This window comes from Colletotrichum navitas (assembly GCF_030913465.1).
Source record: "Colletotrichum navitas strain CBS 125086 chromosome Unknown LY79scaffold_3, whole genome shotgun sequence".
Lineage (NCBI taxonomy): Eukaryota > Fungi > Ascomycota > Sordariomycetes > Glomerellales > Glomerellaceae > Colletotrichum > Colletotrichum navitas.
Genome location: NW_026850549.1, coordinates 540,969 through 564,155, shown reverse-complemented (window position 1 = coordinate 564,155; position 23,187 = coordinate 540,969). Strand labels below are relative to the sequence as shown.

At 55.4% G+C, this 23,187-nt stretch overlaps 11 protein-coding genes across 11 annotated transcripts; 4 read left to right on the top strand and 7 right to left on the bottom strand.

The window, feature by feature from the left end:
- Positions 1-1,227: 1,227 nt before the first annotated feature.
- LY79DRAFT_665577 (uncharacterized protein) lies at positions 1,228-2,453 on the bottom strand (the record flags this gene model as incomplete). The annotated part of the gene is made up of 2 exons (XM_060563087.1): positions 1,228-2,342; positions 2,408-2,453. 2 exons carry the CDS (start codon positions 2,451-2,453, stop codon positions 1,228-1,230), a joined length of 1,161 nt encoding a protein of 386 aa, XP_060419686.1.
- Positions 2,454-3,599: 1,146 nt separating this feature from the next.
- Positions 3,600-4,714, bottom strand: LY79DRAFT_205632 (uncharacterized protein). Its single transcript, XM_060551496.1, has 3 exons — positions 4,549-4,714; positions 4,268-4,494; positions 3,600-4,123 (listed from the first exon to the last, which is right to left on the bottom strand). The coding sequence occupies exons 1-3, from the start codon at positions 4,549-4,551 to the stop codon at positions 3,739-3,741; spliced, it is 615 nt and encodes a 204-aa protein (XP_060419685.1). The 5' UTR covers positions 4,552-4,714; the 3' UTR covers positions 3,600-3,738.
- A 463-nt stretch (positions 4,715-5,177) lies between these two features.
- LY79DRAFT_505643 (nuclear pore complex protein An-Nup82) lies at positions 5,178-7,922 on the bottom strand (the record flags this gene model as incomplete). Its single annotated transcript, XM_060553641.1, has 2 exons — positions 5,178-7,511; positions 7,566-7,922. The coding sequence occupies 2 exons, from the start codon at positions 7,920-7,922 to the stop codon at positions 5,178-5,180; spliced, it is 2,691 nt and encodes an 896-aa protein (XP_060419684.1).
- A 1,154-nt stretch (positions 7,923-9,076) lies between these two features.
- Positions 9,077-10,044, top strand: LY79DRAFT_686986 (RNA recognition domain-containing protein; the record flags this gene model as incomplete). The annotated part of the gene is made up of 2 exons (XM_060564679.1): positions 9,077-9,142; positions 9,310-10,044. 2 exons carry the CDS (start codon positions 9,077-9,079, stop codon positions 9,724-9,726), a joined length of 483 nt encoding a protein of 160 aa, XP_060419683.1. The 3' UTR covers positions 9,727-10,044.
- A 265-nt stretch (positions 10,045-10,309) lies between these two features.
- Positions 10,310-10,788, bottom strand: LY79DRAFT_575589 (mitochondrial ribosomal protein L31-domain-containing protein; the record flags this gene model as incomplete). The annotated part of the gene is made up of 2 exons (XM_060559717.1): positions 10,310-10,362; positions 10,509-10,788. The coding sequence occupies 2 exons, from the start codon at positions 10,786-10,788 to the stop codon at positions 10,310-10,312; spliced, it is 333 nt and encodes a 110-aa protein (XP_060419682.1).
- Positions 10,789-11,157: 369 nt separating this feature from the next.
- Positions 11,158-12,472, top strand: LY79DRAFT_536631 (Sedlin). The gene is made up of 2 exons (XM_060556619.1): positions 11,158-11,738; positions 11,945-12,472. Exons 1-2 carry the CDS (start codon positions 11,554-11,556, stop codon positions 12,249-12,251), a joined length of 492 nt encoding a protein of 163 aa, XP_060419681.1. The 5' UTR covers positions 11,158-11,553; the 3' UTR covers positions 12,252-12,472.
- Positions 12,473-12,666: 194 nt separating this feature from the next.
- LY79DRAFT_505318 (histone H4) lies at positions 12,667-13,021 on the bottom strand (the record flags this gene model as incomplete). The annotated part of the gene is made up of 2 exons (XM_060553610.1): positions 12,667-12,830; positions 12,886-13,021. Coding segments are annotated over 2 exons (300 nt in total), but the record flags the coding sequence as incomplete, so codon positions are not given.
- Positions 13,022-15,289: 2,268 nt separating this feature from the next.
- LY79DRAFT_505358 (tetratricopeptide) lies at positions 15,290-17,834 on the bottom strand (the record flags this gene model as incomplete). Its single annotated transcript, XM_060553616.1, has 2 exons — positions 15,290-15,364; positions 15,417-17,834. The coding sequence occupies 2 exons, from the start codon at positions 17,832-17,834 to the stop codon at positions 15,290-15,292; spliced, it is 2,493 nt and encodes an 830-aa protein (XP_060419679.1).
- Positions 17,835-19,513: 1,679 nt separating this feature from the next.
- Positions 19,514-19,996, top strand: LY79DRAFT_505534 (uncharacterized protein; the record flags this gene model as incomplete). Its single annotated transcript, XM_060553634.1, has 1 exon — positions 19,514-19,996. One exon carries the CDS (start codon positions 19,514-19,516, stop codon positions 19,994-19,996), a length of 483 nt encoding a protein of 160 aa, XP_060419678.1.
- A 40-nt stretch (positions 19,997-20,036) lies between these two features.
- Positions 20,037-21,061, bottom strand: LY79DRAFT_205423 (uncharacterized protein). The gene is made up of 2 exons (XM_060551495.1): positions 20,676-21,061; positions 20,037-20,589 (listed from the first exon to the last, which is right to left on the bottom strand). The coding sequence occupies exons 1-2, from the start codon at positions 20,794-20,796 to the stop codon at positions 20,078-20,080; spliced, it is 633 nt and encodes a 210-aa protein (XP_060419677.1). The 5' UTR covers positions 20,797-21,061; the 3' UTR covers positions 20,037-20,077.
- A 274-nt stretch (positions 21,062-21,335) lies between these two features.
- On the top strand, positions 21,336-22,293 carry LY79DRAFT_586498 (emopamil binding protein; the record flags this gene model as incomplete). Its single annotated transcript, XM_060560645.1, has 4 exons — positions 21,336-21,537; positions 21,697-21,833; positions 21,915-22,149; positions 22,226-22,293. The coding sequence occupies 4 exons, from the start codon at positions 21,336-21,338 to the stop codon at positions 22,291-22,293; spliced, it is 642 nt and encodes a 213-aa protein (XP_060419676.1).
- Positions 22,294-23,187: the final 894 nt, after the last annotated feature.

Genomic DNA, 23,187 nt, shown 5'->3' with positions numbered 1-23,187 from the left:
TATTGCAACACCCTTTGCCGTCTTCCCATGATTAATCAATTCATCATAGCATTTATGTACAATAATAACAAAACCCACACTTACTTGGACAAGTCATACAATACAATCTTTACCCTGCATGGGTTTCATGTCTCGGTGTGATTTCTTCTCCTTCGGAGCCACCTGAAATACCGAACGAATACAAACACGTCATCATCATCCTCAGCAAGGCCGCCACGTACATAAATCTTCTCACCGTCACACCGAAACATCCGCCACAACCCTCCACGGCAATGCGCCGTCTTCTCCCGCGCAGGCTCCAAGACAAAAACTAAATAAAAGTAGGTATGATCTAGTGGCAGCGCCACTCGTAGACAACGTTCGCTCAACCATTTATCCCACCACTCTCCCTCTCAACCCAACCCCCCGGTCCTGACAGGACTTCAATGTTTCTAAGCAATCAACGTACCCATCCCACCCGCGCGCCCTGGATTTCCAAGAGGGCGTCCGCTGCCGCGTGGGGTGTCACTACGAGGCTGCAGACCCACACCTCCTTTACCCCCCCCTCACCCCCCAGCCTCCGGTCCGTATCCACCCCGGGTCCGGACACGACTCCGCGTGGCACTAGACATCGCCTTAACGTTGGTCATTCTGCTCCCCTTTTAGCGACTTCACCCCTAGCGTCCGTGATACGAGTGTGCTTGCTGCTTGTTGGACAGGTGTACTTGTGACCATGTGGTGCGGTTTTTTTTTGTTTTTTTTTTTTCGAGAAATCACGACCCTCCTGGGCCAGGATGGATGCTTTTTCTTTGTTTTTAGTCAACGAGGCTGCTGTCCAATGGAAAGTCAATACATTGGCACAATTCCGAAAGGGGTCCCTCAGAGAAGCCGGTTGGATCAGCAAGGTGACGCTGGCTTCGTCTTGTGCTGTGAATAGCTATTTAGGCGCCAAAAACACTTTGTTGCTTATCAACCCCAGAAGAAAAAGAAAATCACATGCATATTTCTGTATACTAAGCTCCTACTATATACCAAACTCCAATGTTGCGACCCCCGGCCATACCATGCAGAGAAGTGGCCGCAAAAACAAGACTTTGCAGGAGAATGCATGAATGCAGCCGAGAACCACACACGGCATGCAGTTCGTTTCCGGAAAGGGGGGGCACCATAAAGCTCCTTGATCAGGTTGTCACATCACACATCACTTTCCCCCTCCCGGGGATCCACCTGTTTTCCATACACCAGAAACTAATGTTGAGGAAGATGTTGCGGCAGCGGGGGTGGCGGAGGTGGCACGATGCTCCCATCATGGTCGACATCGATCTCGAACATGGGAATATCCTCCACCTTGTAGTACATGCCCAGATCGTCACCTCCCGCTGCCGATATGGCGTACATGTCCTTGCCCAGCGCCACGCGCCTCACCTTGGCGCACAGCCCCCACAGCCGTCCTGGAGTCATCTCCTGCGCGACCACGTTCTCGAAAGTCTGCCACTGAGACCGCACGTGGGCAAGCGCCGCCCGCTGCAGCGCCCGGTGACTCGGCGCGCAGCTCTCAATGATCTTCTTCTCGCCGTGGCCGCGCCACTTGACAACCAGGCGGACGGGCTTGGAGGGCGCCGTTGGAACGCTCGGAACGACGGGTGCGGCGACGCCATGATGATGTTGAGGCGGGCGCATACCGGGTGGGAAGGTAGGGGCCGGGGGCGGCATTCCAGCAGCGGGAGCGCGTGGGTGCACACGGGCCGGGGGACCTCTCCAGCCTGGAGGAGGAAAGGGAGGATATTGCGAGCCCGGGATGTGCGTTGCGGGGATGTGGGATGGGCGCGTGACGGGAAGTACAGCAGTGGGACGTCTCCGAGTAGCGATTTCGGGCCCAGAGTCGCTCTCTTCCTCTTCCTCCTCCTCCCCGGACGATGAAGAGGATTCGTGATGCCTGGAATCCTTCTTCGACTTGCGCTTGCTCTTGCGGCGGGAGCAAGGTTTCGTCTTCTTGCCCTTTCTGACGTTGTCATCTTCGCCGTCTGACGAGACCGCGGATAGGGACAGTACGTCGGAGGTACCGACGGTCGACGCCTCGCTGCTAGAGGTTTCAGAGCCTTCGTCATCGTGATGGCCTGAGATGAATTTGACTCCGCGGGGGAAGGCAAAGCCGTTGGCGTCGATGAACTGGTACACTTCCTGGGAAGACTTTGTGTGGAGGCTCTCGAAGGCGTCCTCGAGGTCACGGCCCATCGCGGAGAGAACCTCCTGACGCTTGCCGCGGTGGACCTTGACGGCGTAGATGGTAAACGACTTGTTGGGGTGACGTGATGTGTAGATGTCAATGACGGCGCTGCGGCCCGAGATCAGACGGAGGTTATCTAGATTTTCCGTGTAAGTCGTCGAGTCGGCACGCCACGCAGCAGAACGTGGAGAGTGATCTCACCTATTGTCTGGTCGCGCCACACGAGACACAGCGGATTGGGGGCCATTGTTATCAGTTTGGAGCGTTTTGACGACGTTGCGGATCCAGGTATAGTAATCAACGACACGAGCATGTGCAGAAAACAAGACGCTCAAAAGGTTGAAAGATTGACTAGGGCAAGAGTCTATAACCGCGAGACCGAGGTCACTTCTTATATACTCACAGCTTCAGCACTCCATATCGTCGTCGTCCTATAGGGAACGTCGAAAGCGTGGCATGCAAGAGGGCCTTGCAGCCTGGTTGGCGGATTTCGGCCATACCATTGCGGTTGGATAACCCTAGGATTTGGTGCTTTGGAGTGGCGGCGAAGAGCATCGGGAAAGTGAGGCGAAACCAAAGGCGGCCATGCATGTCGAACGGGACTAAAGTATGCTGGTCTTAGATTGGATGCATCGAATCGTCCGGGAAGCAAGGAAGAGACCAGACAAGGAAAGGCAAAGGCACGCAGATTCAAGCCCGAGCGAGGCAGGGGAGGCTCAACCTTTCACGCCCCATGTGGAATCAGGTAATATCTGATCTCCGGGGTGAAATGCTAATGCGTGAAGTGCCCTACCAACGGAGAGCAAGCTGCAATCAAGAAGAAATGGGGGAGGGGGGAGCTCAGAAGAAGGAAAAGGAACGTATCTGGACAGTAGCCATCTCTTTCGGAAAGGCAGTATTGAAAACAGCCAAGCCACTGCTTGGAAGGGGGGATTTGAAGTCCGAAGTGAAAGGATAAGAATTTACTCAACCCGAGACCAATAAGACACAGAATGGGCACCATAGGCAACAGTGGTCTTTCGGTAGAACATCTCATGTTCCCTGGGCCTCCTTGCATGTCCCTGTCTGCAGGCAATGGGCTGGTCAACTGGATGCGGCCTGTCCCTAGGCGCGTCCTGCAAGGTGTGATGCGTATTTTCGTCTCACTTTCGATGCGGCTCTTTAAATTTCCTTGCGTCATGTAGAATGGAACCACGACGACGGCCGGATCGGCCAGACGACATTCGCCCGCCCCTGCCCCGATGGCAGGATACATTGAACCGCCCAGCTGACCGGACTTGTCGGGGAAGTGTGTTGCTGGCACGAGTAGCGCCGGCGACGAGATGAGGAAGAATTCCACTCGATGTCTCGTGTGTCGCCTAGAACCCGAACGCGCAACGACTTCTTACCGTGACCGGGCCGCGAGCTTCACGCCGCCTTTGGATGCAGTCGCATCGTTTACACAACGTGTTCCAGCAGCAAAAGGCCGACATTGGGTGTTGCGCTGCTTTGCGCTACGCTACGCTGTGCTGCGCCCGTACGCCTTGCCTTGCCTAGCCTGCGGCTTCAGCTCCGTTTCCCAACAGCCTACCTGGCCCGTCGTCATCTTTGGGCCGTTGCGCAGGCAGCACTGGTTCGGCACGCCTGACAGGTCCATAGCGTGAGGACATATCTAGAACACGATAAATATCAATCTGAAACAGGAAAGATGAATGCCGCTCGGATTTGTTACAACTGGGGGAAAAGCGCGGCAAGGCACCGGTGGGTTCGGAAGCGGAATATGGACTGTTGTCGCACAGAGCGGGAAACGAAAACGAAACAAAAGAGTACCGAAAAGAAGCTGGTAAAGATCCGACGCACCGTTCCTCCGCCGTCTCGGTCGGGTTCATCCAAAGTCGGGAATAGGTGCTGAAGGGGCGGGGTGGTTGTGCGAAGGGCCTAGTGCCTGTCAGAAGACAGCGCTATTCCTACCCGTGCAGCGAACCGTTGGATCATGCAAAACGAATCAATGGACCGCAGGGCCAAGGAGGAGCGGTCTGTGAGCGAAAGGTGCCCGTCAGGCACGGGTCAAGGGGCACAGACGATGAGGTATGCTGAACGATGCCTCGCAGGGGAAAACGGAAGAAGCAACATGCCACGCTTTCTTTTCGGGCGAAAACCCAGAAGGCAACGCTACACGCAGGCGTCGCCCACGAAGGCAGGCCGTGACGGGCTCGGCCGTCGGGTATCACCGAATGCCACGATGTCCGACGCTCACGGTCGTGGGACCCGTATCCTGGAATAGGAGGCACTGTCTTGTACCTCGCACCCTGGCAAGCTCCGTCAGCAGCGTCCTCCAACCAAGACAGCTAGTTGGGGCGTACCATGGTGATACTGTGCACCAGCCATGGAGGAGCACTGGTTCTGTGTTATCTGATGGGCAGCGGAGTTGGAAGTGAGGCTGGTAGCGGTGAATGATTGATAGGTTCAGACTTTAGAGATCCAGCTTGGATTTTGACCAATCCGCGCCGATCCTGTGGCTCCCGTCAGCTATCTGGATGATACCCAACCGAAAACCGGTTAACCTCATTGTAATTCAAGGCTGTAGCGATCGTCAATCCTTGGCCGGCATCTTCCCTTGTCCCAACTTTGGGACCAAGGCACTCTAAACGGGCACTAGTGGGCGTCGAGGAGATCGTTGCCGAAGTCAGGAATGGATGGTCCGGTCGCCTCGATCAAAGTCAAGTCACGGTACGATTGTGCGTTCAGTATTTCGAAACAATCGTGCGTGGCGGTTCCCCATCGTCTTGATGTGGTTTTCCGCACCGATCACCGAGACGATTGGCCATCTGACCTTTCAGACATGCTTGCTCCGCATTTTCATTGCTCATCCGCCAATGTGACAGACCCCTTCACTGTCGCTCTTGGGCACCAACTGAGACGAGTCCGAGAATCGCAGCAACCACGTGGTATCTTGTCATCCAACTCTATCTGCCTGCCCGATAATCTCACGCTACTGCGTCTGAAGACGCTCCAGTCGCGAGCTTACGGCCTCGACGAGAGCAGTCTCGCGTGAGAGGAGAGACATGACTTGCTGCAACTTAGCCTTGCGGATCTCTGTAGGAATCTTTAGATCCGAAACCGTCGACGACGACGACAACGAATCCTTTCCATCCTTACCGCCCTCGCTTTGTTTCTGTATCCGTTCCACCTCCCCGACCAACTCGTCTCGAAGTTGTTGTACATCCTCCAAACGTTTCTTCAACTTCTTCTGCTGCCTTGTTCCCGGTCCATCTTCTGGCAACGATCCCAGCACGCTGGCCCCCATGCTCCTGACCTCTTCCACAAAAGCCTTTTCCTTGGCACTGAGCTCCCTGGTTGTAGCCTTGCCAACATACCTGTGGACGCCTTCTAGCCTCTCGTTAAGCCGCTTTTGGCGCTCTTGCGCCTCGGTGATGCGCCTTTCGAATCTTACGTCGTCGCTTTCGCCCTCCCCGTCCTTGTCGTTGCCCGCAATCTTGTCGATCTTCTCTTTCACCTCGTTTGCTTTCTTGATCTGGTCCTTCAGATCATCTTGCAAAGTAGCGCAACGCCGGAAGATCTCCGCGACGGCCGTGCCGAGGCGATAAGTGTCCTCTCCCAGGATGCGGTGGGCATCTGTGAGAATCTGGAGCGTGACTGGCGACAACCGAATTTCCTGGTTCAAGATGGTCTTGTGCCGGGAGCTGCGGAGTCTGTTGATCAGCTCGGGGAGGTCGGACTGCTGCTCAAAAGCGTGTGACGGCTGGAAAGTCGGACGGGGCTCGTAAAAGTCCAGAGGCTCCATAGTGGCGGGCTTCTCTTCGAAGGGCGTTTCGTGGCGGATAGGAGATAAGTCATCGTCGGGCGTGTCGAATGTCAAGGCGATCGGTTCGTATGGAGTTGCCGATAGAAGGAAGTATCCCAAGTCTGGGTCGCGGATAGCGGCGGATGCGGCGAGCGGCACGTTGACGTCGGATGAAGAGTGGGTGTACAGTCGTTCCCTGATAGAGTTCTGCCCATTGACAAGGAGACCGAGACGGAAGTCAGAGCCAGCCTCCGACTCGCCCGAGAGCTCACCCTCAAGTCGGAAGACCCAGGGAGAAAAGGATAGGAAAGTGATGCCAACGTAACAAGTGACAAAAAGCGAGTAGCGTGACATGGCATCCGATGAAAAAGTCGGCCATGCGTCGTTATCCATCTCACCTCCCGTCATGGTGTCGATGCACTGGAAGGTCAACAGAGAGGGTGGGTCGGCAGCGGCGAGGAGGCGTCCAAGCTTGGATTTGTTTCGAGGCGGAAGCCATTGTGCTTCGACGCCCTCCAGATCCAGGTAAACGCGGACCTGACCGGTGGTGGACAGTAGACAAATGACCGATAGTGAAAGGCCCTCATGTTCACCGTCGTCGAAGTCAAGATCTTCGTCCTCACCCATCATTAGGTCGTCGGTGTCGATCTTTTTCCCAATCGCAATGATGTCCGTTAGCAGACTATCCCCAACGTCCTCGCTGTCAGGGTCGGCGTCAAACCCGAACGGGCCCTGGAGCCGAGGAATGACTCCGGGCCGAGACGGGCGTGTATAGACCTCAACGGCCTCCTCACCTGGCGCTGTGTCGAGGACTTGAGGTTCTTGGGAATCCAGATCGCCCATCCATTCGAGCTGTTGCTGGGCAAGGAGCTTATCCTTTTCAGACACGGTGGGGTCGTCTTCCAAGGCGGCGACCTTGGAGACGATGGAAACGGACAGCGACGGAATCAAGGTGGGAGGCGGTGCCCACTTTTGGGGCAGCAAAGGGCTCAGCGCGTAGACATCACCTTCTCTCATGGCGACCCAGAGAGTCATGGGGCTCCATCCGCCGGAACCGCGACTGGCAAAACACGCCGAAGCAACCTGCATCTCGAGCGAATACTGCGAGAAGCTAGCATTGGTAGCAGCGGTGGATGCTGTGAAGTCTTGGTCCAGGGTCGTGCCATCCACTAGTTTCTTAAGATCGATTGACAGTGTAGGAGAGTCGAACGACCACCGGTCCGTGAGAGACAGCTCCCAAAGCCGCACAATGGCATCGGTGGTGATGGTGACCAGGCAGGAGCCCTTAACACCGAGAGGGTGCCAGACAGCTGAGGCAACTGATGATCGCGAAGTGACATGGGTTGTAGGCCCCAGCGTCCAGATCTTGGGTCGCAGGGGTCCAGTGTCCTCGGCCGTGAGATGCGACGAGTCGGGAACCACGCAAATATGAACGGTATGGGTCGTCAGAATCGCGAGGAAGTCGGAGTTGGGAGAAATGACAAGCTGGCGAATGTCGTCCGCAACAGGGGTTTTGATCGTCTGTGAAAGCCGTTAGTGATTGTCATCTCCATGCCTCTCGAGCCTGGACCGTACCCGGAAGCCCTGGGCCGTAGCCGCCTCCTCCGTCGAGGGAATCGCTTCGTCGTCGAATGCTTGCGCCGAGTCTTCCCGCTTGACACGGCTGCCCATGCGACGGTGCGCATGCTTCGTTGACCACTTCTCTTTCAAATATGCCAGGTCGCCCCATCGCAATTCTTTGCCAACAGCAACAAACACCTCTGTGCCTCGCCTCGCAATCGTTCTTCTTGGGCCGGGGGCCTTCTTCTTCTTGGACATATAGGGCGATGGCACGCTCAGCGCCTTGGAGGCAGCATCGCTCGAGGGCGCGAACAATTGGTGACCGGGCCCGTGAGACAGCCACGGAGCTGAGTAGCTCTTGACCTTGGGCATTGCGTCCCTCTCTGGCCAAAAGGATGTGTCGTCAGGTTACGGTTGCAAGCTCTTATGATGTGCGAGGTGTTCGGCAGTTGCGATCCAGCTCGAGGGTTGTTCGTTGATATTTTGTTTTTCTTTTTGCGGTGGGTGTTTGCCAGAGACGAGATTGTTGCTGGAACTATTTCTGGTCAAAAAACGCGGTTGCTGCTGACAGCCAGCCACGCCGGGATCCGCCCCAAGCTTCCCTTCCCGGCAGTCCGCCAATCAGAACAACCATAGGAATCGTGTAAGTCGTCCGTGCTGGAAGTCTGCACCAACTTACGGATACATCGCCAACATTTCACTAGAAAATTCGTAATCATCTGATTTTGGCGCCCGAAAGCCGTTTCGGCATTCCCAATGCAATCATTTCGAATGTCATTTTATATTATATGCAGAAATGTTTACATCTCTTATCCCCTTACCTCATAGTCTCTGAGAGACAAGCGCACACGCTCTGAAAGATGGCGGGGTGTCATTGAACCTGAATGCATCCGGAACATCCACTGTTAGAAAAGCAGATTAAATTACAGAGATCGAAAGAGGAGGGTGAAATGGCTATTTGTAACATGGTCCGAGTACCCAAGTGAACAGGTCGTCGTTTGAGCATGCTTTAACTCGTCTTTGCTCTACGTTGTTGATAATGAAGCGAGGTACCCCTGGTGTACCCAGTAGTAGTGAGGTGGCTTCCTGCTCACGAGTTCAGCTTCGTCTATGGCACTCAAAAACGAAACAAAAACCAAGCGCACTGAGCCATAAAGCAGGAGAGGCCTGATTTTATTGTGACCTGAGTCCCGCGCTGTCGTCGTCGTCGCCGTCGTCGTCGCCGAGGATGCGGAGCAGTGAAGTCGAGTGTTAAGATGCTGGAGCTCCAGGCCAGGTTCCAAATGTCAAAAGGGCTCGTGCACCACCTACTGAGCTGGGCCGCGCCTACGGATACAGAAGCTGCATCTGCCTGAGGTACCTTTGTCCCTGCCTGCCTTTTCCTAGATACCTACACACGGGCCAATCTCACTCCGGCTGTCGCTGCATCTTCATCTGGACCTGCGACTACAGTCCACTTACATCACCGATCACAACCCAATTGACCTCCAATCGTGGAAACTTGGTAACCTCCAGAGCCTCCCAAGATGCAGGTTCGCCACAGAAACACAGTCGAGCGCCTTGACAGGCCAAGCGCATACTACCACAACAGGGTATTACTCCAGTCCTTAGATGACCTCTTCCCACCTCGAGAGAGTATCACCCAAAGTGCTAACCCCAGGCCTCCCAGAATAAACGCAGAAAGAATGACGCTCGCGAGGCCCGCGAGGCCCGCGACGCCGAAGACGCGGCCGCCTCCAAGAACGAGCCCCTGCCCGAGGACCCCCTCGCGAACGCCACGACCCTCTACGTCGGCAACCTCTCCTTCTACACCACCGAGGAGCAGGTCTACGAGCTCTTCTCAAAGTGTGGCGAGATCAAGCGCCTCGTCATGGGCCTCGATCGCTTCAACAAGACCCCTTGCGGCTTCTGCTTCGTCGAGTACTACACCCACCAGGACGCCCTCGACTGCATGAAGTATATTGGCGGAACCAAGCTCGACGAACGCGTCATCCGCACCGATCTCGACCCCGGCTTCGAGGAAGGGCGGCAGTACGGCCGCGGCAAGAGCGGAGGGCAGGTACGCGACGAGTACCGGGAGGACTATGACGAGGGACGCGGCGGGCTGGGCAGGGCAATCCAGATGCAGAGGGACCGGGACGACCGAATGGGTGATTATGAAGAGGCGGCACGATGAGCAAGCGCAGACCGAGAGGGTTGACTCGGCGGAGACTTTGAGTGGAACATCCGAGAGGCATTGGATTGTTCACAATTTACAGATGACAAGATCAAAAGCAAAACGGTTGCTAGTAAACACTTTTTTCCCTTTTTTTTATATTTTATTTTTATTTCGGGTCGGCGGGAAACGATGCTTTTGCAACCTAGGCAGGCTTTTGGAATGCGATACCCTCAATTACAACACGATTAAGGACCTTGTTCCAAGATTGGCCTGGGTGCGGGGCTGGAACTTGGTGCTTTCAGACAAAGAACAATCGTGATTCTGTGCAACGGCATTTGAGCCATTCTTCGTCTTCTGAACCCAAACAGACGCGTAATATACAAGGGGCTCTGCGATGTCTCGGGTTGCTGCTATCGTCACAGACATTGTTGACAGGAGCATCCTTACCCACAGAGGTTCGAGTTGCGTAGAGTACATATTCGTACACGGATCCGGTTCTCTGGTCGTCCTGCAACATGACCGACTGCCTTTCTTCCCCTTCACCAATCCCCTCCCACTGTCTCCAACCGGCATGCCATCGACATCCTCGAAACGATGGCGTTTAGTAACCGGGCGGGTTCAGTCTCTGTGAAACTCTCGTCCACTTGGGCAGTTCTGTACATGAAAACCGTTAGCCAAATCCCATCTCCATCCCTCATCCATCTCCCTCCCTTGTGAGGCGAGGATAGACCCAGACCCTCAAGAGGACCCAGGGAAGCAGGGGCGTGTAGGAGTCCCGAGGGGGGGTAGAGAAAACGTACTGTGGATGCCCTTGCGGTACTTCTTTTCCTTGCGGTCGAACATGGTGTACTTGTCCCGCGGCAGCATCTCCGCTTCGGTCGGCATTTCGTCCTTCCACCGCTCCAGCGCAGCAACTGTCACACCCTTCTTGGCGAGCGCCGCGTCCACCGTCGCGACGACGTCGTCAACGGCCCGGAGGCGCTGGCGCTGGCGCCGCTTCTGAAACTTTGACAGCCGCCAGGGAATCTTCCAGAGCAGACCGCTCGACAGCGGCGAGGTCACGCGGAATGCCCCGAACATTGTGTGGTCCGGTGTGTCTCGTGGCTTTGCGACGGCCGAGATTGGTGAAGGGGTTTGGGGCCGCTTGACCGAATCGTTTTTCAGTGGCTCGCTGACCCGAAGAAAGGAAGGCGCCTCAATTCTTTCCCCTTGGCGGCCGTAGTGTCGTCACTGTTGTTATCGTTTGCTGTTGGAGGGGAGGCGGGTGCGGATGATGCTCAGGAGCTCGAATCCTCAATCGTCGACAAACGTTCTACTCGACCCGGGGAAATTTTGGGAGCTGCCGTGAAAAGTGGGGCGCCGTTCCATTCCATTGGACGCTGCAACAGAGCATCAAAGACCAGCACGGAATTTCCCACGCTTGCCTAGAGCCTAGAGGTACCTACCTACCTTGTATACACCACCCCGACACTTTCTGCGGCGACGGCGACGCTTACACTGAGCGCATACCTACCAAGCAGGGTCCCCGCCGCCCTGCATCCCGCCCGCTCTCCGACCCCCCCGCTGGGAACTCGGTGAGAGGCGCGCAACCGCGAGAGCTTCAATCCCAACCCGGTTCAGCAATTTGGGGGAGAAGAAAAAAAAAGGACATCCATTCCGACGCCAGCACACCGCATAGAATCTCACGAAGGCATACACGAGGACTCTCGCCTTGTCGCTTACGTGCCGCCCGATTTGGAAGAGCGGCTCCAGTCTCTCCCGAACCAGCGAGCGCATCCACAACCACTGACCGACACGCACGCACGCCTCTCTGCACATGTCGCGCCGGTGAAAAGGAAGGAAACGATGTCGTACTACTTCGCCATCGTCGGCACGCAGGACAACCCCCTCTTCGAGTATGAGTTCGGCACCTCCAAACAGGGGGGTGATGGCCAGTCGCGCTTCAACGAGCAGATCCGCCATCTGAACCAGTTCATCTTGCATAGCAGCTTGGACATCGTCGAGGAGGTGCAGTGGGCGCAAGGACAGATGTAACCAACCCCCCCCCCCCCCCCCCCCCCCCCTCCCCTCACTTTCCCTTTACTCATCCTCTCCCGTCTTCTCGTTGCTCGCCGGCTATTATGGCACTCTACGCAGCTCCATTTGCAACAGCCCTCACCGCGCGATTACGGATACGGGGATGACCATCTTTTGCGCCGCCTACACATGCTGACGCCGAGTGACCCCCGGTCGACAGGTACCTCAAGCTTGTCGACAAGTTTTTCAATAACTACGTCTCGTGCTTTGTCACGGCCGGCAACGTCAAGTTCCTCCTCCTGCATCAGCCCTCGGCGCCGTCGAGCACGCCGTCGTCCCGGTCGTCAACCGCCATCGGCGCCAACCCCACGAGTCCCGCGACGGAGGAGGCCATTAAGAACTTCTTCCAGGAGGTGTATGAGAACTGGGTCAAGGCTATCATGAGCCCCTTCTACAAGGTCAATATGGAGGTCAAGAGCCCCGTGTTTCGATCACGCGTGGCAGCGGCGGGGAGGAAATACCTGTAGCGAGACGGAGTTATGCACCTAATGAGACAGATGGCAATATGTTCAGGCAAGCAGACAGATGGCGTTGTTACTCAGGTGAAGGCGTTCATTGGGAGTAGACAAGACACGCGTCATGATTCAAGTACATCACTGCAGTGCATGCCAATATTTAGAATGTTCAAGTCACCATTTCGGTGGTTCATTTCAGACAAGCGTCTGCCTATCGACGCCTTGAGTACTATCATTCCCTGAGTCTCGTGATCCCCAACGCCGTAAATCAACGTGATTGTATCCATATCCCCATTACCGGTGAAAAGACCAACGAACAATCCACTGCAAGAGGTATCGGCTATCGACAGTTCAGATGCCACGGCGCCATGGAACCCAGACCGCGCGAAAGCAAAAGCCTCAAGCAACACTGAAAACGGTGATATGCTTAACCACCGAAACCGTACAGGGTGCGGCCCTGGCGCTTGAGGGCGTAGACAACGTCCAAGGAGGTGACGGTCTTACGCTTGGCGTGCTCAGTGTAGGTGACGGCGTCACGGATGACACCCTCGAGGAAGGACTTGAGGACACCACGGGTCTCCTCGTAGATCACTGGGAAGGCAAGTTAGCATCCTAGCGTAAGCGACGTGATAGAGATAAAACCTACTGGCAGAAATACGCTTGACACCGCCACGACGAGCGAGACGGCGGATAGCGGGCTTGGTGATACCCTGGATGTTGTCACGCAAAATCTTGCGGTGACGCTTGGCACCGCCCTTTCCGAGGCCCTTGCCGCCCTTGCCGCCTGTAAGACGTTAGAATAATGACATCGAAATATGCAGGTTGATACATAAAGGTTAATCTGGATGCGGCGCGTCGTGATCCAGGCGCGTACGAAAGACGCGATCCGAGATCACACTAGATGCATGCCAATGAAGCCTTGCCCATTTAAGGCGCGGGGTCACCACCACGATCCAGACGCGCCGACATCACGACAACTGATAAAATAAAATGAAAATAGTACTTACGTCCAGTCATTGTAATGAGGTTATTTGAAGTTGATGTTTAAGTGGATGGGGTATAGGCGCGTCTTTGATGACGTTTGTTGTGAAGAGTTGGTGATGGATACGTTTGGTTGGGTGAGGGAAGAGTGGGAATGGGGAGATGAAAAGAGCAAGAGGGGGGAGAAATAAATAAGGCGGTGCCGTCAGTCCGGGGGGACGGTTACTGATTGTGTTGTGCGCCTCAGAAGATGAGATCAGTAGACTAGTCCCGATTTGGTGAGTGCCTTGATTTCTCGAAAAATAGCGAAACAGCAAGGTCCCTATTTTCCGCAGGGCATTTATCCAGTCACTTTCCTGTTGCAAAGGCGCTGCTTTGGAGGTTTCTTCGGAGTTGCTACTGGCTGGGGGTGGTACGTGCACGGCCTTTTTCCTAAAGTACACCTGTAGTGTACCAAACCAGTCAGACTAGGATCCAGCCAAACAGCAAGAGCCATTCATGAGCAAGGATGTGTGTGTGTTGGTTACCCAAAACAGAGTCATAGACAGCTTAAGTAAAGTGTGGATGAATTATGACTGGTCTGGGCTTCCCTTCCCAGCACAGAGACCCACCCGACATGTCTATCTTGCCCGTCACGCGCGTCAGGCAGACGCCCCCACCCGCGTCTCTGGTCTGCCGGCGTCCGCTTCGCTCTCCCGCTAACAAGAACCCGAATTTTGATTAGCTAGTTCAATATCTCTCTCCACTGGCGGGGACAGGAGTTCATGCAAGGGGGACTGTTCCCCCCCCAGATCACCTCCTGCCGATTTGGATTCTGGAGATTCTGGAAGTCGCTTCTGGTCTCCCACCAAACTGACAATCTTCGCCGCACTTTCGCAACGTAGTTTGGTTCGCGGACCCAAGGGACGACGATGCCGGTGGCCTTGCTTTGCTCAAAAAAAATATATATATATATATAAAAAAAACCCCCGATCCTGTGCCCACGTGGCATGTTGCAGGGTTCGACTCTACCGTGTTCGTGGATGACGGAATGGTTGGTTAAGTAAGAGGGAGGGTTTTCACTCGGGGTGTCATGCAATGCTGATTGCTGTCTGTGTGATGATGAGAGAGACTCGGATCTGAAGTCCGCCGGTTCAGCACAGCACAACTTTACTTGACTTTGCTTGGCCAAGTCATGTCTGGGGGCGTTGTGAAGATGAAGCATGAGGCCGATGGAGGATGGTGACTGTGGCCAGAATGATCACCTGTGTTGGGGCTTTTGAGCACCTCGCATTGAGAAGTAAATGGGATCCTGAGTGGAAAGCCTGGCTATCTCTTTTCACCCACAGCAGTCCAAACCGCAAGGTAACCAGGCAAGAACCAGTCACTGCTGCTGGACACATATGCCCCCGCCGCATGGATCCTGGAAGCTGAAGAGCCCTGGGCACTTGACAGCAGGGATCAATTCTAGTTGAACTCCTGGAACGTTGGTGGAAGCAGAGAGTGGACGATGGCATGAAGGACATACCGATTGTGACAGAGAGGGACTGTAATTAATGTTATTTTGTACTTACTTATTAGCTAGAAGCCCGCAACCCCAGGCGCCCTTTGTCCTATATCAGGAACGGCCCGGCGTTAAATACAACAACAACAACAACAACAACAACATATGCCCCCGCTCCTAATTCTCACAGGTCTGCATCGTCAACCCGGTTCTGCAAGGTTAGGTGATGCAATACCATGGAGAGCTATTTACGGAGTCACTGCCACGGCACCAACTAGGGTGCTAATATACAATGAGGCCGACCTTTTGAGCCCCTCCTAAGCCAATATGCTTCCCCCGATTGGATTTCCTAAACGCCGTTGCCATGCAGCATGCTAACAACCGTGAAAACGTGCCATCGTGCTGTTACACCATGCCCAACCCCAAGCCTGGCGAACTTGTTTTCGTCTCCTCGTATATACCCGAAGTCATCTTCCATTCTCGCAGTTTCTCCCCAGGAAACGCATAAACAATAGTGCATATGCTCTGCTCTTGTCGGCAGGATCCAATAACAGCAGCAGCATTAGGCCCCGCTCAAACTGACATCCTACGTCATCATCGAGTCTTCCATGCCCATGTCATCTTCGAGGCTCTCAATGGCATCTTTGATTGACTGACTGGCCTGCACAGTTTATTAGTCGAAGAATAGTATCATAGCCTGCGGTGCACCTTACCTTTGGATCCAGAGCGAGCGCATTGCTGAAGGCGCGCACCGCCATCTGCTTCTCGTTGATATTTCTGTACAGCTTGCCGAGCAGGAAGTGTACCAAGGCCTCGTCGGGGGCCATATCTTTCAGAATGAGCAGCTCCTTCTCTGCAAGGTCAATCTTGCCGAGACTCATTAGGGCGCGCGCCTTCTTGTAACGGACAACGGCCGCTCGCGGGGCCAGTTCTGTAGCCTTGGTGTAGAACTGCAATGCGGCCATCATCTGCTTCTGCCTCTCGAGGATGGCTCCGATGCGGCAAATGAGGACGGCATTGGTCGGGTTGATGTCGGATGCCGTGTGGAAGTGCACGTATGCCTTTTCATGGTTGCCGAGCTTCTCAAATACCTGGCCTATGCCGTAGTAGGCGTTGTAGTGACGCCGGTCAGCCGTGACGGCCTTGCGGAAGGCGCCGAGAGCCCTCTCATATTCCTCGTTCGCTACATGCTCGTGACCTTGCAGGGTAAAGGCGTATGCGAACTTGGGGTTGAGCTGCGTCGCCCGCTTGAAGCAGCGCAGTGCCATCTCGTGTTCCCGGGCCAGCGACCACGCGTTGCCCAGGGCGCACCAAGCCTGCGGCGACGTCCAGTCGGCATCGACCAGCTCGTGCGCGAGGAAAGACAGGTCCGTCTCGCGCTTAAGGTGCCAAAGGATGGTCGAGTATATCTCCATGTCGTCCATCCGGGTGGGGGCCACGACGCGGAGTTTTCTGAAGTATTTCTCAGCATCCTTGTATGCAGCCTGTTCGTGATGCGCCCGTCCCATCTGTGCCAGTACCCAAGGGGTGTCTTGCTGACTCCTGGGCAGCGAGGCGTATATTTGCAACGCTTCCTGGCAGCGGAACCCCTTGAACGAGTAATATCCTGATGCGAATTTCTTCAGCAACTCCATTACCCATCTCAAAGCCTCCTCGATCTTGACGTGGTCAGGTTCGGAAGGAGCAGTTTTCGACGCTGCATGCTGCACCGCATGAGACTCCCTCACACGTGTGGTTTCAGCATGGTCAACATCCATACCACTGTCTTCGACGGGTTTGCGGTTGCCGCTCACGACCCTGCCGACGCTGGAGCCGCTAGAGCCAGGTCGCATTATACGAGAAATCTGGGGCCTAGCCTTCTTCAGCTCGCGACCAGTAGCGGCGCCAATAGTAGCGGCGCCAGAATTCGACTTCATGATCGAGGGCTTGTTAAACATGTTGAGCCTCGCGCTTCTCCGTTGCGCGGGCGCACTGGCCTCTTCTGAGTGTTGTCGAGAAACAGGGTGCCCAGACACTGTCCGCTTCCGTTCCGTAGGTGCCGCTGTCGTTCGTAAGGCAGCGGTGCCGGTACCAGTGTCGGAATGAAGCTCAACGGGCTGCTGTTCTTTATCCTGGCTCCTGGTGCTTCTCTTGGCGCCGCCTAGCTTGTAGCTCATCTTCGGTGGTGCCTCCAGAAAGCCTGGGTCCACGGCCTGGGCCATCCTTGTCCTGCGAGGTGGCGCCTGCGGTGGTTCGGCGGCGCCAAATGCAGAGCGCATAGTAGGAACCTCGGGCATGGAGACCGGCCCTGTGGGTGTCTCCATCAAATCCATGTCGCCGTTACTCGTGGATGGTGGCGCCAGCCTTGACCTTGCCGCAGTGATCTTGGACATGAAGTCGTTCTCCTCTGCCTCAGCAGAAAACATGTTGGCGCTGTAGGGCATGTCCTGGTACGTAGAAGAGCGGTGGAGGTTGAACGGATCAGACGAGTCCATGGCTGTGCGTCCCAAGGGCCTCTTGGGCTCAGAGGAGTTCGCAATGCTCTCCTTGGGTTCTTGTGACAACGCTACGACTTCTGATTCGAACGAGTGGGTGAGAGATTCGGTGACCTGGAAGATATTCGGTACCCGCAGCTTTACACCCATGTCGCAGAGGGCCTGGAAAGCATCCCACATGAAGGGGTTCACCCTCACAGCGGTCTCAAAACACTCAATGGCCCTCCGCTTGTCGTCGTAAGCCCGGTATAGCTTACCAAGTAGACAGTGAACAGCGGCCTCGTCCGGATACAACGAGCGAGTAGAGGTGGTGTGCTTGCCCATGTTCATTTTGCCAACCCACTTGTCCCGCACTTTTTCCAATGCGTTAATACCATCTTTGTAGCGTTCCATCTTCATGCATGCATGCGCAAAGACCCAAGCGGCACCAAGGTTCGACCCACGGGAGGCAGAGGGTCTGCTGACTTCGAAGGCGGTTCTGTGGTCACCAAGACGGAGGTGGCAGAGAGCCAAGAGATGTGCAGACTCGCTCGACTTGGGGTCTTGGGCGCTTAGCCTCTCAGCGAAGAAGAGAGCATTCTCGTAGGCATTGTTGTCGATATGGTAGTAGACGACCTGGCGTAGCAGCCCTGTGATGGCTGCACCCGTCGGCGCCATGTTCGGGCCTTGGTCTAGAGAGGTGGGTGTAGAGAGGTAGGGCGGCTGAACAGGGGGGTGTTAACGTCGAGGGCAGTTTGTGGCCATGGGATCTCGCATGGGATGTGCAACCGTCGTGGAAGGAGGAAAGGCCGAGGAGTCGCGGCGCCTAGCCCGGGTCGACGAGTGCACTCGGGGTGCTAGGGTGGTAGGTAGAGGACCTCGGAGGCGTTGGTTGAGCTCTGTCGAGCTTGGATATGGGATTTTGTGTCGAGGGCAGAAAGCTGCGTCGGTGAATTTCGAGGTGGGCGATCGCGCGGAGCCTGAGGCCAAGAACAGCAATGGGAACGGACGGATTGGCCGCAAGGCGCGTTTTGTACCAGCTGGTTGAGAGGTATTAGCAATTAAGAGAGCAGCAGCAGACAGGCGTCGTCGGTCGAACAAATTCCGAAAGTGCTACAAAGAGCGACGGCGTTGGTCGTATGTTCGTTGCTGTGGTCCAACGGGTTATTTTTATTTTATTTTTCGCTATTGCTGTTGCGTGCCTGTCGGGGCGAAGAAAGGCGTTCGTTGCGTAGTGGGTCACCGCGTGTATGTTGTTTGGGTTTCCCCGGCGAGCGGCAAAGAAACACAGCGATGACAGACAGAAAGGAGACACTTTCCCTCCCAAGACACCAAGGTTCCGGCGCGCAGCAATATCGGACCCTCGCAGCGGCGCAAAACAAACCCGCTGTGCATAAGAAGAACCGATCAAACGGTGGGGTGCCCAAGAAGGAGCGCGGCGCAAGAGAAATGCAGTAAATAAGACAGTTTCACGTAGCACGCGCAACAAGGTCCAAAGAAAGCGAACGTGAAGGAAGGGGAGAGTACGCAGAGTGGAGGAGTCGCAGGGAATTGGGATCGGGAACAAGACAGGAGGCGGGGGAAGGGAGTGCGTGAAAGTAGGTAGGTATCTCGCTGGAAACGCCTTTCCTGAAGTCAACAATAAGACGTCAGTTATTGGCTCGAGTCGGGCCTGATCAACCGTGCATTCTCTCGGTCTCGGTGGGATGGCGGGAGGGTAAGAAATAAAGTCGCAGAGGCGTCACTTCAGGTCTACCTAGGTTAGGGTCCGTCCATGACTGATATTCCCGATGTCCACCTGTTTAGTTACGCTGTGGCACGTTCGGTAGTGTAGACTAGACCTCACGCACGCCTTCTGGTGTTATTGGGCGTCTTATCTAGCTTGATTGGCTCACGCGGTGCCTCGGCGGTCACCGTCACCTTCCATCACCCAAGCAACCCAGTAGGATGAAGCGCCTGTAGCCTTTTCTGCCCGCCTCTGCCACTGCCAACCCCCTACTCTGCCGTCGCCAGCCCCCTCCCCACTGGGACCTCCCTTGCGCCAGAGACATCCACCCGCCACCTTTCCTTCTTGGAGACCCACTCCTCGCCGCCTGCCCGTGCACCCCCATTGGACCCCCGCGGGCCTAAGCCACAACCACTCGACCGCGTTTTTCAGCCTCAAATTGCTCTCTGGCCACGTCCTCTGGCCATAACACTGTCTTTTTACTTGTACGAACGCCGGTATCCACTTTGAAGGTTATCACCCGCCACCATCATCATCCTCAAGCAGCCCTTCTGTACCATCATCGGCATTCTCGACCGCGCTCAGGCCATAGTCCCTAACCGCCCGGAGAAAACACTCACCTACCTCAATCATGGCTCAAAAGGCAAAGAAGGACAGGGCCAAATCCAACGCCGCCGCCCTCAACAACCTCCACACTGGCTCCGCCGTCGTCAACCTAGGCTTCCTCCTTTTCTACTTCTTCACCAAGTCGCGCTCCATCTTCTGGTTCTTTTTGCTCTCTGCTCCGGCTCTGGTCTGCGAGTTCATTCTGGAAAGCACGGGGCGTCCTAAATATGACCCCGCTGGCGGTCTCAAAACCTCCGGCGAGGACCTCGCCGCCTCGGGCTTGACCGAATACATGTTCGACGTCATCTGGGTTACCTGGGCATCAGTCGTCCTGGTTATCTTGTTCGGCAACTGGGCCTGGATTCTTTGGCTCTCCGTCCCCGCCTATGGCGCTTACGCCGGGGTCGGTCTGCTCGGGGCTGGCAAGCGAATGGCTCAGATGGGTAGTGCTGCGAACAACCAAGAGCCCGCGCCGCCCGTCAACAGGAGGCAGCGCCGGGCCGCGTAACCTCGCATCACGGAACAGCGGCACATGAGACTTGGTAGTGAGGGCAACGTATCTAATCGCGTCCATCGAAACTGGCCTCCTTCAGTTTTGTCTATGCCACGGCTTCTCCTCTGTCCACTTCTTGATGACTTCGGCATCTACATCTCGCACCAGCACGTGGATGTGCTCCAACGCCCGAACGCTCTGCAAGGCGACCCAGTTCTTGAACCAGACAACCCGCTCCGCTCCGCCCTCTCCAAGGCTGTCGACAAAATATCTATTGACGAATTCCCGGACGCTGTGTCTGCTCTCTGGTGTCATGTCTCCTGTGTCTGGGTCCGTCGCGATAATTGTGCGCGACCAGACAACGAGGTGGGTAATGCCCGCATCCAGTCCGTATGGCCAGTCATTAGCGAGAACCCGGTAGTCCGAGGGATCCTCGAACGGAATCAGGGACTTCGGCGTGAATGGCGGCGGCCCCCAAGACTTGGGCAGGCGGTTCGCGAGAAGGTATTGGGTCATGGAGCCGTACTCGGCCTTGGTCTCGGCCGTCCATTTCATGTATCGACGCAGGTCCGAGGGCTTCCTCTTCAAGACCTCTAGCTTGTTCGTCTCTGGTACTACAATTAGAAAACCACAAAGCGAAAACAGGAAACGAAATGCAAACACGCCCAGGATCCTGGACCGCAGGCGCCCTTACTGATAATCTCCTTGAGCTCCTCCCAGTTATGTTTCTTGAACTCCTCGTCCGTCTGCGAGAGGACCCACTTGTCGACCTCGGTCAGCGGGAAAGGCGCATCCTCCAATTGAACATTACCCATTTCGGATGACACAGATGCGATGGCGCAAAAATTCTATTAAAGTTTGGGTGGTCGGAAGGAACGGGGGTTCTCACTCGGCACCAGAACGTTGACAACGCAAAGATAAGCGTGCCGCGAAGCCATCTCACCATTGGGTGTATTTGGGTGTATGGAGCGACTTACAGCGGAAGATCAACGGTCCGGCTTTCTCTCATTCGGCCCCTTCCCAGGGCTTGCCTATCAGCTCTGGGAAGTTCTACACGCGGTGCAAGCCCATGCCTGTCAAGGGCAATATTGCTTCTACATTGACTGAAGCTATCGTTTGGGTAAAGTGCGGTGAGCGGGGTGGCTCACAATTAGTCTTGGATAGCAGCTCAGACCGGACCACCCCCTGCCACTACCGTTGAGTTGACTCGAGCGCCAAACTACCGGGAGAGCCCTAAACCGACGGAAATGCACACGTCCTTGTGAATTGTCCAATTACTGTACAGACTTCTTCTGCCACTACAGAATACACGCCAAGTCGAGAACCAGCTGCCGTTCAGGACGCCTCACAGAAAATGGACAGAATCTGGCACCCCTACTACCCCGTGGACGCAGGGCTGCCGCACTACGTAGCCAACGAGGCCCCCCTCCTTAAGCTGCTCGTTGCGTTCGCGGCAACCATCACCATCGTTGTCGTTGCTGTCTTGACGGTCGCCAGGAGGATTCATCCCAAGATGGCGACCTCAGACCAACTCGTCGTATCCTGGTTCGCTCTTTGTGGGTGAACGTCCGGCGGCCTCGTTCATCGGGGGGAGGAGAAGCAAAGTTGACTAACACTCTGCGTCATACAGGCGGATTCCTGCACTGCTTTTTCGAAGGTGAGAATTGTGTGTGCCCCAACAATGTGCTCCGTCGCGGACTAAACCTCATATCCAGGGTACTTTGTCTGGAACCACCAGCGTCTCGCTGGCATGCAGACGCTCTTCGCCCAGCTGTGGAAGGAATATGCTCTCTCCGACTCGCGGTACCTAACCTCTGACCCGTTCATGCTCTGCGTCGAGTCCTTCACCGTTGTGAGTTGCTGCTGAACCGCCCTCGCCGCACCCCCTCTCTCTTCCCATCGCGGACGATCTGAAGGCTGAGACGGTCTCCAGGTCGTACTGGGTCCCCTCTGCTGGGCCATTGTCGTCGCCATCGCCAGGCGCAGCCACACTCGCCACCCCTTGCAAATTATCATGTGCGTTGCGCACCTGAACAGCGTCGTGCTCTACTACTCGACCAGCCTGGCCGAGCTCTACTTCAACGGCATCTCGCACAGCAGGCCCGAGTTCTTGTACTTCTGGCTCTACTACGTCGGTTTCAACGCACCTTGGGTTGTGGTCCCCGCCGGTGTGTTACCCGCCCCCGTCGCATCGCACCCTCTTTGGTGACTTCTGTGAGATGTGCGAACGCTAACAGGCTGCAGTCATCCTCTTCCAGAGCGTGGTGCACATCAAGAACGGCCTCCAAGACCGCCACGTGAAAGCGGCTTAGATAGCTCTGACCAAAGCAGCAGCGATTGCAAGATATATGCATTCATTCTACTGCCGATGTTTGGGCATAGTCCCACGCACTAAATTGGGTACTACACCCAGCCCCTCGAACGACTTGTCTTACAGTCTGGCGGTAAACATAAACAAAAGGCATGTCCGATGGCAGGACGGTGCCGAGCTGCTGTGTGGTAACTCCCAGAACTGCTTTGGGCTCTGGAAGCACCTCCTTAGAAGTGACAGAGGGTGTGAGTTCCTCGAGGTCGAAGAAGCGGATCCTCGGGCACATAGCTTTGCCATATGAGAGAAAAAGAAGAAAAAGAAGGACAACCACGGTCCCCGTTCCCTATGCACCCGTCTTCTGCCATCTTTCGTGTCTCCGGAGTGAATAGCGCTCCTCCGTGCTGGCTTGTTACCTGTTACTGATCCATCTTAGAGTGCCCGGCCTCTGAACTAGATACATGAAGAGCAGCAATTCTTATTACGTGTATATCGCCTGTGAACAACCGGCTGACATATGTGGATGTAGGCTATACAGAATACAGCATGGTCTAGAGACAGAACCCCCCTTTCGAGACCCTAGACTGAGCATTTTTGCTAAAGACCGTACAGACAAGGTTTCGTTTATCCTCCAGCCGGAAGTTTGACGTCGTCGTCGTCGTCGTCGTCGATACTGATGCGAGCAAATAGAAAGCGCCGGGTTGGTGCCACGCTCGACAGAGACTTCATCACTTGTATCCAGGTAGACGGCAACAGAAGCTTCAATGGCGTTTTTGAGCCGCGTCCTGCTCTGCGGCCCGGCTTAATTGCTGCCAAATCCTACCGAGACTATGACGTTACAGAAGCCCCCGTGTTATCAAGTCATCCATCTTAATTCGGTATCCTATGTAAGCCGCTC

What these genes read in the sequence shown, in the direction of transcription:
- LY79DRAFT_205632 (XM_060551496.1), bottom strand. An exon ending in ATCGTTCAGCATACCTCATC is followed by an intron (nt 4,124 to 4,267) that starts GTCTGTGCCCCT and finishes GACAGGCACTAG; the next exon opens with GCCCTTCGCACAACCACCCC.
- LY79DRAFT_536631 (XM_060556619.1), top strand. Translation starts at nt 11,554, where the DNA reads ATGTCGTACTACTTCGCCATCGTCGGCACGCAGGACAACCCCCTCTTC. An exon ending in CAGTGGGCGCAAGGACAGAT is followed by an intron (nt 11,739 to 11,944) that starts GTAACCAACCCC and finishes CCCGGTCGACAG; the next exon opens with GTACCTCAAGCTTGTCGACA.
- LY79DRAFT_205423 (XM_060551495.1), bottom strand. Translation starts at nt 20,796, where the DNA reads ATGGGTAATGTTCAATTGGAGGATGCGCCTTTCCCGCTGACCGAGGTC. An exon ending in GGAGCTCAAGGAGATTATCA is followed by an intron (nt 20,590 to 20,675) that starts GTAAGGGCGCCT and finishes TTGTAGTACCAG; the next exon opens with AGACGAACAAGCTAGAGGTC.